The sequence below is a fragment of the Vulpes vulpes genome, chromosome 11, assembly GCF_048418805.1.
Source record: "Vulpes vulpes isolate BD-2025 chromosome 11, VulVul3, whole genome shotgun sequence".
In the NCBI taxonomy this organism is placed as follows: Eukaryota; Metazoa; Chordata; class Mammalia; order Carnivora; family Canidae; genus Vulpes; species Vulpes vulpes.
In genome coordinates, this window is record NC_132790.1 from 70,452,621 (window position 1) to 70,465,411 (window position 12,791).

The following is a 12,791-nucleotide window of genomic DNA, read 5'->3' on the forward strand; positions in this document are numbered from 1 at the left end:
GCAAAAAAAGAAAAAAATCAAAAGGCAAAAATAAATAAATAAAAAATAAGAGCTAGGGCATGCTATACTGTGTTCTCTTTGCCCTTTGCCATGGCCACATGGCAATATTCCAGAAAGTGGCTACTCCAATAGCCTGGTTTGTGGAGAGAGGATCATGATGAACTTTCAATGAACATGTAGTATATGCAAGGAATAAACCTTTATTATTTTAAGCCACTGAAATTTGGGGGAATATTTGTTACTATAGCTTAATCAAGTCTGCATTACTGATACAATATACCTACTAATATCCCTTAGTGATTTCAGAATTTAGAGATGAAATCACAGCTTAGAATCAAAAGAATAAAAATGAACAGTTGAGTTTCCAGAACTTATTCTACAGAAAGTCATCTTTAAGAATATTTTTTATTCCAAAAGAATTAACATATAGTGTTATATGAGTTTCAGGTGTACCATACAATGATTCAACAATTCTACACTCAATTCTTATCAGGATGAGCATACTCTTCCCCACCCCCCCCATATTTTATTGATTTATTTGAGAGAAGGAAAGTGAGTGAGAGAGATGGTGAGCATGAGCAAGGGAAGGACAGAGGGAAAAGCAGACTCCTCACTGAGCAGGGAGTCAGAAATGGAGCTCGATCCCAGGACCCTGAGAGCATGACCTAAGCTGAAGACAGATGCTTAACTGATTGAGCCACCGAGGTGCCCCATTAAGTGTACTTTTAATCACCTTCACCTATTTCACCCATCCCCCCACCCACCTCCCCTTTAGTAACCACCAATTTGTTCTCTGTATTTGTTTGGGTTTTTTGTTTGTCTCTCTTTCTCTTTGTTCATTTGTTTTGTTTCTTGAATTCTACATGAGTGAAATCATACAGTAGTTGTCTTTCTCTGACTTATTTGTTTTTTTTTTTAAGATTTTTATTTATTTATTTATGAGATACACATACAGAGAGAGAGGCAGACATAAGCAGAGGGAAAAGCAGGCTCCATGCAGGGGGCCTGATGTAGGACTCGATCCCAGGACTCCAGGACTAGGCCCTGCGCAGAAGGCAGGCACTAAACTTCTGAGCCATCAGGGATCCCCTCTGACTTATTTGTTAGCATTATACCCTCTAGATCCAAACATGTTGGGGATCCCGGGGTGGCGCAGCGGTTTGGCGTCTGCCTTTGGCCCAGGGCGCGATCCTGGAAACCCGGGATTGAATCCCACGTCGGGCTCCCGGCATGGAGCCTGCTTCTCCCTCTGCCTGTGTCTCTGCCTCTCTCTCTCTCTCTATCATAAATAAATAAAAAAATTTAAAAAAATTAAAAAAAAAACATGTTGTTGCAAATAGCAAGATTTCATTCTTTATGGCTGAGTAATATTCCATTGTGTATATATGTGTGTGTGCAAATATATACACACCCACAGACACACACACAACCTCTTCTTTATTCATTTATCTATAATGGACATTTGGGTTGTTTCCATATCTTGGCTATTGTAAATAATGTTACAATAAACATAGGGGTGCATATATCTCTTCAAATTAGTGTTTTTATTTTCTTTGGGTAAATAGGAGGGGAATTTCTAGATCATATGGTAATTCGGTTTTTTAATTTTTTGAGGAACCTCCATACTATTTTCCACAGGGCTGTACCAATTTGCATTCCCACCAACAGTCCATGGGGTTTCTTTTTTTCCACACCCTCCTCAATGCTTGTGTTTCTGTGTTGTTTTTTATTTTATTTTTGCCATTCTGACATCTGTGAGGTGAAACTTCATTGTGTTTTTAATTTGTATTTACTTGATGGTGAGTGATGTTGAGCATCTTTTCGTGTGTCTGTTGGCCATCTATATGTCTTCTTTTGAGAAATGTTTGTTCATGTCTGCTGCCCATTTTTAGTTGGATTACTTGTTTTCAGTGTTCAGTTGTACAAGTTCTTTATATATTTTAGATATGAACCATCTATCAGATATATCATTTGCAAATGGCTTCTTCCATACTGTAGGCTTTTAGTTTTGATTGTTTCCTTTGCTGTGCAGAAGTTTTTTACTTTGATGTAGTCCCAATAGTTTATCTTTGTTTTTGTTTCTCTTGCCTGAGGAGACATATCTAGAATAATGTTAGTATGGCCAATATCGGAGAAATTGCTGCTTATGCTCTCTTCTAGGATTTTCATGGTCTCACATTAGGTCTCTTATCAATTTTGAGTTTACTTTTGTGTATGGTATAAGAAAGTGATTCAGCTACAAGACCCTTAAGAGAGGAGAAATGATGGTTAGTAGTAATGAGCTAGCAGCCACCCTCTATTTAATATAACATGCTGCTTAGGAGTATGGATTCTGATAGAAAAATGAACAAAAGATTATAATGAAAGGTCACTGTAAAGCAAATCTAAGACTCTTAAACATATAAATGATGCTCAACTTTACTTATTGAATTAGGGTCAAGCTAGGCTAGGCTGCCATAAGAATGAACACAACTAATACAGCAGCTTAACACAAAATTTTACTTGCCCAGTCTGATAGGGATTGAGCAGCTTTCTTTCATCTTGTAGCTATGCTACCTGGATCATTGGCCTCCACTGGCATACTAACCCTTGATTGTCTTAGAGGAAGCAATATATCATTTGTGTTCATTCTGCTGGCAAGAATGTCATAAAACTCCTACCTAAAATGTACAAAGGATTAGGAAAATACAGTTTTGGCATGTGTCCAGAAAAAAAAAAAAGGCTATGGTGTGCACATGGCTTTGCCTCTGCAAAAATGAAACTAGGTAAGAATACCATTTTTCCTATCAGACTGGCAGAGCAGAATTTCTCTACCAACATAGTTTTTAACTGCCATTCTACTTCTAGGAATTTATCCTACAAACAGATATATGCAAAACAATTTTTTCAAAGCAACCAGATTGTAAATAATTTTAAATGTTCATGAGAAGGGGTCACATCAAATGATGGAATACCATGCAGTTAGGCTCTGAGATAGCCTCTGAGATATGCAACTAAATGAAAAAAAAAAATCAACATTTCAACATTTGAGTAAAAGAGGGAAGTATGTGTTATTTGTACATATATCAAATAAATCTGATGAAAATTAAAAAAAAAACTAATCAGATTGATTGCCTCCAGAAGGGGAACCGAAGGGGGAGACTTAAACTTTAGTTGTACTTTTTAAATTTTTAGCCATGTCAATTTGTCAAAATTTCGACTTAATTTTATTGGGAGTATGAATTCAGCCACTTTGTGACCTTGAGGAAGTTGCTTCATCTTTAGTCTGTGTGCTTATCAGAGAAAAAGTTACAACCTACACTTGTGGGGTGTGAGAAACCAACTGCTCTATTTCTAAAGAAAATTGTAATTGATTTGGTATGTTTTAACCACATTGACCTAGAGATATTAAAGCAAACAGGAATGGCTTGTTGGATTGTCAGGGAAAGCCTCTTAAGGGACATCTAATATCTGGAGTCTTCTCATAAAGGCATTAGGCGTGCTTGGCTTGTCTGAAATTAGCAAGGAAGCCACAATATTAAATGAGGACAGCAGCAGGACAGAGTTCAGTGGTGGGAAGTCTAAGGATCATACAAGCTAAGACTTCAGCTTCCAGCACTGGAATGACCACACTTAAATAGCTCCAGTAGGGAGAGAAAACTATAGGGTAGCAAGAATAGAAGCAAGTCCCTTCTGGAGAAGGAACAGTAATGTTTATCCTGAACCCTCCCCCTCTTCTTCCCAAATTAGCGTTCAGTTTGAAAAAAAAAATTTTAAGGGGTTTTTCTAGTTCATGCAAGAACCAAAGAACCAAGAGAAAAAAATTCTCAAGACTAAGTACCGTATTTTATTTCCTCTCAAAGTAGCTGTTTCTGCCATTACAATTTTTTCGTTAGGGTATTTGGTTTGCTTATTAGTACTAGATGACAAGAAATAACAGGTCCATTTTAGTTTAATAAACATTTATTCCTTTAGTTGAACAAACTCTACACACAAAATATATGGTTTAGGATCTCTTTTTGAGTGGAAAGGAATTTAGGTCTCAAGGTTTTGAGCCTGTTTTCTGGAAATCATTTAACTAAGCCTAAGACTCCTGAAAAAAAAAAATATAAAAACTGTTTCAAGGAAACCAGCAATTAGATTTTTAAACTATGGATTAAGCCAGCAAACTTAGAACTGGGGCAATTCCTCTCCTTTGTTTCCTCAAATTCACTCTGGGAAACAGAAACCTCATCTACTGGAAGACAGAATGGAAACAATGTGGTGATATACCTTACATCAAGGTGGGCACAATTGGGCTGGCAAGTTTATGGAATGGCAAGTATTTTGAGGGGTCTGAATAAGGATGAGAAAAGTTAACTGTGGAGAACACATGTAAGGATCAGAATGGAAACTACTGACATATTGACATCAACTAGGAGACTTCTCAATAGCCTAAGGGAATTGGACAAGTGGGTTGACCCAGAGGAATTAGGACTTGGAATGAGTAATGATGTACTTTTAAAGCCAACCTTATTTTTTCCTCTAAGGTGTCTAGTGGATAAAGACCAGGGATAAAGTATTTAAAATTCTGATCAAAGCTAACTTTATCTTCACACTTAAAAGGCTGATGGTCACCATTTTCCCAATTCTAGCATTAGTTACTAGCTTACAAACCTTAAAGTCTTCTCATTTGCCTAATGTTCAATTTCCATCAGTTTTCATATAGACCAGAGTAAATACCATTAACTGACTGCTTAGTATGAAATTCAGTATTGTACATTAAGTTGTGGGATAAAACCAGGAGCCTCCACTTTTTACGTGGATTTTAATGGTACTGTGGAGGAAACCCATGCAATTTTGCTTCCATTGTGCAGGATTATTTTCATTTTTAAGAACACCTTCTTACAACAGGTTTGTTCAATTTTTAAAAAATGGTGGCATTCTTTCCAAAGCAGCAGTTACATAATCGGAACACTGAATTCAATCTAAAAATGTGTTTCCTATTTAACACTGTTCTGCATACGATCACGATTAAAGATTAGGATATTTTTCACATTTCTAAGCAAAATCCAGTTTAAAAAGGTTGTTCTTACCAAACCCCTAAAAACGGCCATTTGAGAGTAAACCAGAGCATCTCATCACCCCATGAAGCTGTAGGTTTCATTACATGCACCAACAAATCTACATGGCTAGCTTCTGCATTCCACTTTTACAGAATTTATTTTACACCTATTATACCAAACAGCATTTTAAACACTGACATATAAACTCCCTAATAAGATAAAGCAAAGACAAAAGCGTTTATCTTATTAGAAACAAGATACACCATCACTTATAGTCTTCAAACATTATTGCACTTTTCATAATTTGACAATGCATTCATGGGACAATCTGCAGACAACTAATTTTAACAGACAAAATTAAAGAACACTTTTAAGCAGACATGACTGTCCTAAATTGTTTATTAGGTAAGAATTTTACAAACATTACTTATATTAGCGGTAACGGTGGAGCTGGAGAGTATTGCGTCTTCTCCAAGCCGCACGGCGAGAACCACCAATAGTGTGGTGGAACTTGTGACCCTTCCCAAGGCCACGACTCTTGCGGCCTGCAGAGGTCAGACCTCGCATCTCCCTGTGTTTGTGGACTGGTTTGGTGATCCACTGGGTGTCAGGATTTCTTCTGATAGCTTTATGGAATGGATCAATGAGGATAACCTCAAAGAATTTGTATGTGGAATCTTCGCCAACCCAATAAGAATTCAAGACTCTCAGAGCTCCACAGTGGCGTCCAGCTCGCTCCTAGAACAGGAAAAAAGGCCCAAGGTCAGCCTCCCATTTCCCACAGTAGGAAGTTAGGAAGTAGGAATTCCCTTTAATTTACCACACTAGGCAAGAGACAAGGCTCTTCACTAACTGCTTGAATATTTACTAAAGATTTACCCAGGGGTTAGGACCCCAAATACAGTTAAGACTTACTGAAGTAACACACAAAACATTCTATAACTTGAAACACCATTGCTACTATCCCCCCCTCTGTGACTAAGGCACGAATGCTAATTTCTATTAAAATTGAGGAACTTAGTCTTTCCCTAACACAGTTGAGGGATCAACAAACCTTTCATACAGAACCCTAATATTTAGCACATTATTTTAGGCTTTGCAAGCCACAAGTCTCTTTAGTTTAAGTCATCTTTGCCTTTTCTTTTAAAAACATAACATTTTTAGCTTACAGAAGGCAACAAACCCTTGCTTGTCAACCTCTGGGACAGACAGAGCACAGCTTCATTTAATCCAGAAAGACAACTTACAACTGAATATAGAAAATCAGCCATATGCACAGCTTCTGTGCATCCAGGGGAGATGTGCTCTCAAGACAAAGTTTACTGCCCTTCAAAAGCTTAGGTTCCAAGGTCCACACTAATCATAAAACTTTCCATTATACAGAGACAGATTAGTAACAAAGACTAAGACCGACAGCAATGCTTTACTAAGACAGCTCAGTAAAAATCACAAACACAACAGGGTTCACCTACGTGCAAGTTAATAATCAGAAAAGGTGCTCAAAAAAAAGAAAAGTTGCTCAAATCCTTCTCCACTACCTCCAGGTGACTGATACAACTGCTACTGAAAAATCACTTACCTCTGCAACAGACTGAAGGCTTCGGGCAAACTTTAGCTGGTTAACACCATGATGGACAGGCTTGCCATAGGTAGCACCCTTAGGAACTGGGCGTTTGCGGCCACCACGACGCACACGAATCCGATATATGACATAACCTATACAAACAAATCGACAGTGGTCTTATACAAGCCAAATAATAAATATCTTAAGGTAAAACAAATATCCATTTAAGACTTACTCTAAAAATTATCACATTCCAGTGTTTCTCGAAGTACACACGGAGAATAATTTCTCATTCCCACTCTACAATTTATTTTGCTTTAGTCCGATTCCTACAGACTTGTAACGCAGAACGTCTTTGGTACTTTATAGACAATTGTGTTCAGTGTTTATCGGTCAAGAATTTCTGTGCGTTGCTAGCTGAAGACAGTTTCTACCAAAACCTTAAGTGAAAGAAGACACTGGGGCCACAGTACACCTAATTACCAGCTTCCTAACATTCCCCGAGGAACATCTGATCCATGCAGAGACCACTCACCTTGCTTGGCCTTGTAGCCCAGTCTGCGCGCTTTATCGGGCCGGGTTGGGCGGGGGGCCCTGTGGAGCGCAGAGAGCTGGCGGTACTGCCAGCAGCGCACCCTGAGAAGAAAGCGCATGACATCGGACTGCTTCTTCCTCCATAGCTCCTGGATGTACTTGTACGCACCCATCTCGGCCTACCCTGGAGACAAAAAACACCAGGCATTTAAAGTGAGGCGACCGCGTCCGTCCATCTTAGTTCCCCACCCGCCATAAGGAAACCAGAGACTGAAAATGGCTCTTCACGAACTGCAGGGGATAGCTGCGCCCTAGGAAAGCACGGCTGTCACCTCTGCGACCCCAGCGCAGGGACTCGGTACATTTTTGTCGGACGAACGAATGGCGCTAGATGGGCATGGGGGCGGGGAGGCCGATGAATGCAGCGGGCGGCGTCCCCAAGGCCCTGGCCTGCAAAGACACCTCGCTGATACCCTAGGGAAGGTACTGCAGCCGCTGCCCCTGAAGGAGAACTCTCGAGGAAAAAGCCCTTACTCCACTCAATCCACAGGCCTCGCTTTAGGACCCTCTTGGCCCGGCCTTCCGTCCCTCAGCCTCAGGCTTCCTTTCCTTCACGCTCCCGGCCCCGCTCGAATTCGCGCCGCCATCACATCACCGCCCCAGCCCGCCCGGGGGCCGCCTCTCCTCGCCCGCGCAGCCCCGCATCCTGACCGAACTCGCGCCGCACAGGTGGCAGGAGGGGCTCCGAGGACACAGGGTCCCCGAGTCTGGATGGCTGAGGCAAAGACAGATGAGCGGCGGATGGAGCAGCGAATTCTACCAACACACAGCCTACCTGATGGCTGCCGCCAGACGGAAAGGAAAGAGCCCTTCTCCCACAATCCCTTTTGGGCTCCTCCCCCACAGCGGCGAGCCTCTTTCCGGTGGAAGGCTGCGGCTCCCACAGCCTCATGGGACATGTAGTTCAGTGCAGCCGGCGGTGGGCGGAGCTCGGCCGGGATTGGGCGCAGCCTCCCCTCTTATCCCGCCCCCTGATCCTCAGGATTTGGGTTTGAGAGGCTGGGGCGGCCGAAAGGGCGGCAGTGCTCGGGAGGCCGCGGCGGGCGAGCGTCCAAGGCCGTCCTGCAGCCGGGAGGAGGCCGGTTGGGGGCGGGGCTCAGGTGGCCGAAGCCGGCGTGGAATCGCTCTGCCACAGCGCCGCTGTCTTTGGAGCCTGCGGAGCGGGTGTACAGGTCTGTGTCTTGAGGGACCGGGCGCCGCTTCGTGCACCGCAGGCTCCTTACCTGAGGAGCCGCAGCGGCTTCCCCGGGCGGCGCTCTCCGTCCCCCTTCGCCCAGTAGCCGGGCCCTCGACGCGCTCTGACAGACCCTCGTGGCGCTGCCCCGGCCGCCAGGGCTTCGCGGTGGGGGCGAGCGCCCGCCCTCGGACTTCACCCCCGCAGGCCCCGGTTCCGGGGGATTTTACCCCAAAGGAGGGTCGGAGGGTGGGGAACCGGGGGGCCAGGGCCGCGAGCGCGGGCGGCTCGGCGCCTTTTCATTTCCGTGCCTTTGCTGCGTACCGACTTCTAGATTTGCTACGTCAGAACCAGTTTTTTTTTTTTTTTTTTTAGAAAGGCAAAATATTTTTGTGCCAAGACTTGGTTGGCAGGTACGAGTATTTCGAGAAGAAATGCCAAGAAAATGCTGGCGTTGTGTGTGGCGTTCTTTATTGAAAAATAGTTTACCGGCTTTTCTGTTTTTTTTTGTTTTTTGTTTTTTGTTTTTGCGTCTCCAGGATATTTTCATTTTTGATGCAGTCATGTAGTTCTAGCTTCTAACTTATTACCGGTTTGGGTTATTTTTCCCTTGATGTCTTATTTATTTACTTACTTACTTATTTATTTATTTAAAGATTTTATTCAGTTATTCATGAGAGACAAGAGAGAAGCAGAGACACAAACCCCGGTGGGGAGCCCTATGCAGGACTAGATCCAGGAACTGCGGGATCACGCCCTGAGCCAAAGGCAGCCGCTCAACCACTGAGCCACCCAGGTGTTCTCCCCCACCCCACCCCACCCCCCCCCCGCCTTCTTCATAAATCGTAGCTTTACCATCCCAGGAGTCCTCACATGGATCATTGATTCATTCAGCAAATATTTATGAAATGCCTCCTACCTGCCAGGTAGTGTCCCAACCCCTGGGGATGCAGCAATAGTGAACGCAGAAATTCTAGCTTTCTTGGAAATGGGCAATAAACATAAATAAGATATATATTAGGTAAAAAGTACCAAAGACGAACGTTAGGGAAAGGAAGAGACAGCGAGGGTTAAGGTGGGGGAGGGATCAAAATTTTGGATGGAATATTCCAGGGTTAGTCTTGAGAAAGAATATTTGAGAGAAAAACCCCAAGGATGTGAGCCTTGGAGATTTGGGGACTGATTTCAGTCAAGCTGGAGTATGCCTGGATTCGTACAGAACTTGTAAGGAGGCAGTGTGATAGGAGTCAACTCTAAAGGAAACTAACAGATGACATCAGGTTTTTAGGGAGGACTTTGGGGTTTCACACTGCCTGAGATCAAAAACTTTTGAAAGGTTTTAAGCAGAAGGGTGACTTAGTTTCTAAAGGATTATTTGGGTTGCAGTTTTGATGCCAAAAGAAGGGGAAAACTTGAAGCAGAGAGAGTAGGAGGTTGTATTAGTTTTTTGCTAATCATGGCAGAAAATAACCAAATTTGTTGTCTTACACAGGTCAGAAATCTGTAGGCTAAAATCAGACTGCTGTGTACCTTTTAGTGAAACTAGAAGAGAATCCATTTGCTTGCTTTTTCCAACTTTTTTTTTTTTTTAAGATTTTATTTATTTGGGGTGCTTGAGTGGCCTAGTTGGTTAAGCATTTGCCTTCAGCTCAGGTCACAGGGTCCTTGGATCAAGTCTGGCATTAGGCTCCCTACTCCACCGTGGGGAGCCTGCTTCCTCTCCTGCCTGCCATTACCCTTGCTTAAAGAAATAATTATTTATTTGAGAGAGGGCGGGAGAGAGGCACAAGAGCAGGGGGAGGAGCAAAGGAGAGGAACAGGTGGACTCCATGCTGAGGGGCCAGTCCCACCACTCTGAGACCATGACCTGAGCCAAAACCAACAGTCAGTTGCTCAACCATCTGAGCCATCAAGTCGCCTCTGCTTTTTAGAGGCCACTTCTTTGGTCCCTGACCCCTCCTTCATTTTCAGAGCCAGCAGTATAGCATCTCCACATCTGTTTCTCTTTCTGACACACTTCTTTTCCTCTTATAAAAACACGTGTAATTATGTTGGCTTTACCCAGATAATCCAGGATAGTCTCCCCATCTCAAGGGTCCTAATTTAATCACAGCTGCTAAATTCCTGTTACTGTGTGAAATAAAATACTCCCAGGTTTTGAGGATTATCATGTAGACATCTTTGAGAGACCAGGTGAGAGAAGATAGTGCCTATGACTACTTCATTAGTGGTGGAGATGGTAAGTGGATATGTTTCAAAGGTGGATTTACTGATGGATCAGATGTGTGGGTGTGAGAAAAAGGAGTCAAAGATGATTGGCTATAAAAAAAATTATTAATTAAAAGAAATTAAAAAGGGGTGCCTGGTGGGCTCAGTCATAAAGCATGCAACTCCTGATCTCACAGTCATGAGTTTGAGACCCATGTTGGACATAGAGATTACTTAAAAAAAAAAAAAAAAAAAGTTGGATGAATCACTTGGAAAGGAGTTCTGGCACTGTGAATAATCGCTGCTTATTTCCTAATTAGTTTTTGCAGTTTTGTGTCTTCATTTGCAATTTGCAGTTTCTCAGGAGTTTTGCAAGATTTGGATTGGTATTTCCAATTGATTCTGAGATTTCTGAGGGCAGGTATCATTTCTGGTTTTGCTCCCTAGTTTGTCTCTTATGCCTGGCATTATGGTAAGACGTCAGTAAATACTTAATGAATAAAAGAATGGTGGGATCCCTGGTGGCGCAGCGGTTTGGCGCCTGCCTTTGGCCCAGGGCGCGATCCTGGAGACCCGGGATCGAATCCCACGTCAGGCTCCCGGTGCATGGAGCCTGCTTCTCCCTCTGCCTGTGTCTCTGCCTCTCTCTCTCTCTCTCTCTCTGTGACTATCATAAATAAATAAAAAATTAAAAAAAATTATAAAAAAAATAAAAGAATGGTAAAAATAAGATAAAATTTATTAAAAAGTAAAAAAATTAAAAATTAGAAAATAATGGTAAGCTGGAATCTGGTCATTATATTATGTGCAATATGGTTTGCAAAACTTTTAAAATGTTTATATAAATTTTTTATAAATGGATAAGTAAAAGTGTTATACCCAGTACCTGATGTTTGCATGAATAATTAATACACAGTGTAGAAATTTTCTTCATGTGAGGCTTCATAATATGATCTATGACATCTCTCTATGATGTTAAGTGTTTCGGTATTAATATTGTTTTGGTAGCATTAAAGTTGTGTTTTACTTATAAAAGTAGAATAATTTCCTTAGAAAAACAGAAGTACTGACAGCTTTGGGCAGCTGTTTCTGATAACTCTTTAAAGGGATTATTTATTTACCAAGCTCAGTGTTTTCCACAGAAATGGATCAAGTCACCTTTTTATTCTCTAGAAACATTATTGATTAGCCTGAAAGCAAAGCAATATGCAGTTAAGACTGCATTGGATTTTTGCCTGTTAAGTATATTCTCAAGTCATTTATATCAGATGAGGATTAATAGGTCACAGATTGAATTTTATTGTCCAGCAGTTACTTAGGGACTGTACCAAGTAGTTCTAACTAGTACTTTACATTAGATAGTATCTGGGGTCCCTGGGTGGCTCAGTCACTTAAGTATCTAACCCTTCAGCCAGATCTTGATCTCCAGGTTATGAGTTCAAGCCCCACATTGGGCTGCATGCTGGGTGTGGAGCCTACAAAAAAACATTAGATATGAATTTTTTTTTAAATTAATACTTTAATTAGCAGGTTGCTAATCTTCAGCTTTAGGTAGTATTGTTTCCCACTTGAAGACAGCTAAAAACCTAGAATGTTTCAGTTATGCTTGGGTTAATTACATTTATCCTTTTATCTTCCTTTTGTTTTTGATGGTATAAAATATTTAACACGGATTATTCTGTTTCATCTTGCTTCTTTCCTTGTAAAATACCTTCAAATCCTTACCTAGTGTTTGAGTAACCTCTATTCAGTTATTTTTACTATTTGCCTTGATGGAGATTCTCTGGATACTGAAACAACTCTCCCAGTTTATTTATAAACACACATACATTCAAAGTAATGTATATATTTTTTAAAGGTTTTACTTATTTATTTATGAGAGAGACACAGAGAAAGGCAGAGACATAGGCAGAGGGAGAAGCAGGCTCCCTCGGGGGAGCCTGATGCCAGACTTGATCCCAGGACCCCATAATCACGATCTGAGCCAAAGGCAGACACTCAAATACAGGAGCCACCCAGGTATTCCAAAGTAATGTATACTTTTAAGACACTTCATCTGCTAATCCTAATATTAGTGAGTGATCAAAGTGCAATTGTAGAATGCCACTTTTAAAGCAAATATATTGAGACCACTTCCAAGACTGGAATATTTGATTTCTGGATTTCTCAGGATTCTGTTCGTTTCAGCATTTTCCCAGTTTGCTGCAGTCCCCAGAAATCATATTTG

The 12,791-nt window shown here is 41.6% G+C and overlaps 2 protein-coding genes across 4 annotated transcripts in view; one reads left to right on the forward strand and one right to left on the reverse strand.

The window, feature by feature from the left end:
- Positions 1-3,803: 3,803 nt before the first annotated feature.
- On the reverse strand, positions 3,804-8,135 carry RPL15 (ribosomal protein L15). 3 transcript variants are annotated; one of them, XM_026006418.2, is made up of 4 exons: positions 7,958-8,135; positions 7,124-7,306; positions 6,604-6,740; positions 3,804-5,762 (listed from the first exon to the last, which is right to left on the reverse strand). In XM_026006418.2, exons 2-4 carry the CDS (start codon positions 7,293-7,295, stop codon positions 5,457-5,459), a joined length of 615 nt encoding a protein of 204 aa, XP_025862203.1. In that variant the 5' UTR covers positions 7,296-7,306; positions 7,958-8,135; the 3' UTR covers positions 3,804-5,456. The 3 variants fall into 3 exon arrangements, with proteins under 3 accessions (XP_025862203.1, XP_025862204.1, XP_025862205.1); XM_026006419.2 differs by having other exon boundaries at positions 7,657-8,018; XM_026006420.2 differs by having other exon boundaries at positions 7,834-7,976.
- A 40-nt stretch (positions 8,136-8,175) lies between these two features.
- Positions 8,176-12,791, forward strand: part of NKIRAS1 (NFKB inhibitor interacting Ras like 1) — a 31,277-nt gene continuing 26,661 nt past the window's right edge. The window contains exon 1 of the mRNA XM_026006422.2: positions 8,176-8,354. The gene's annotated coding sequence lies outside the window, so the exon portion shown is untranslated. The remainder of the gene's footprint in view (positions 8,355-12,791) is intronic.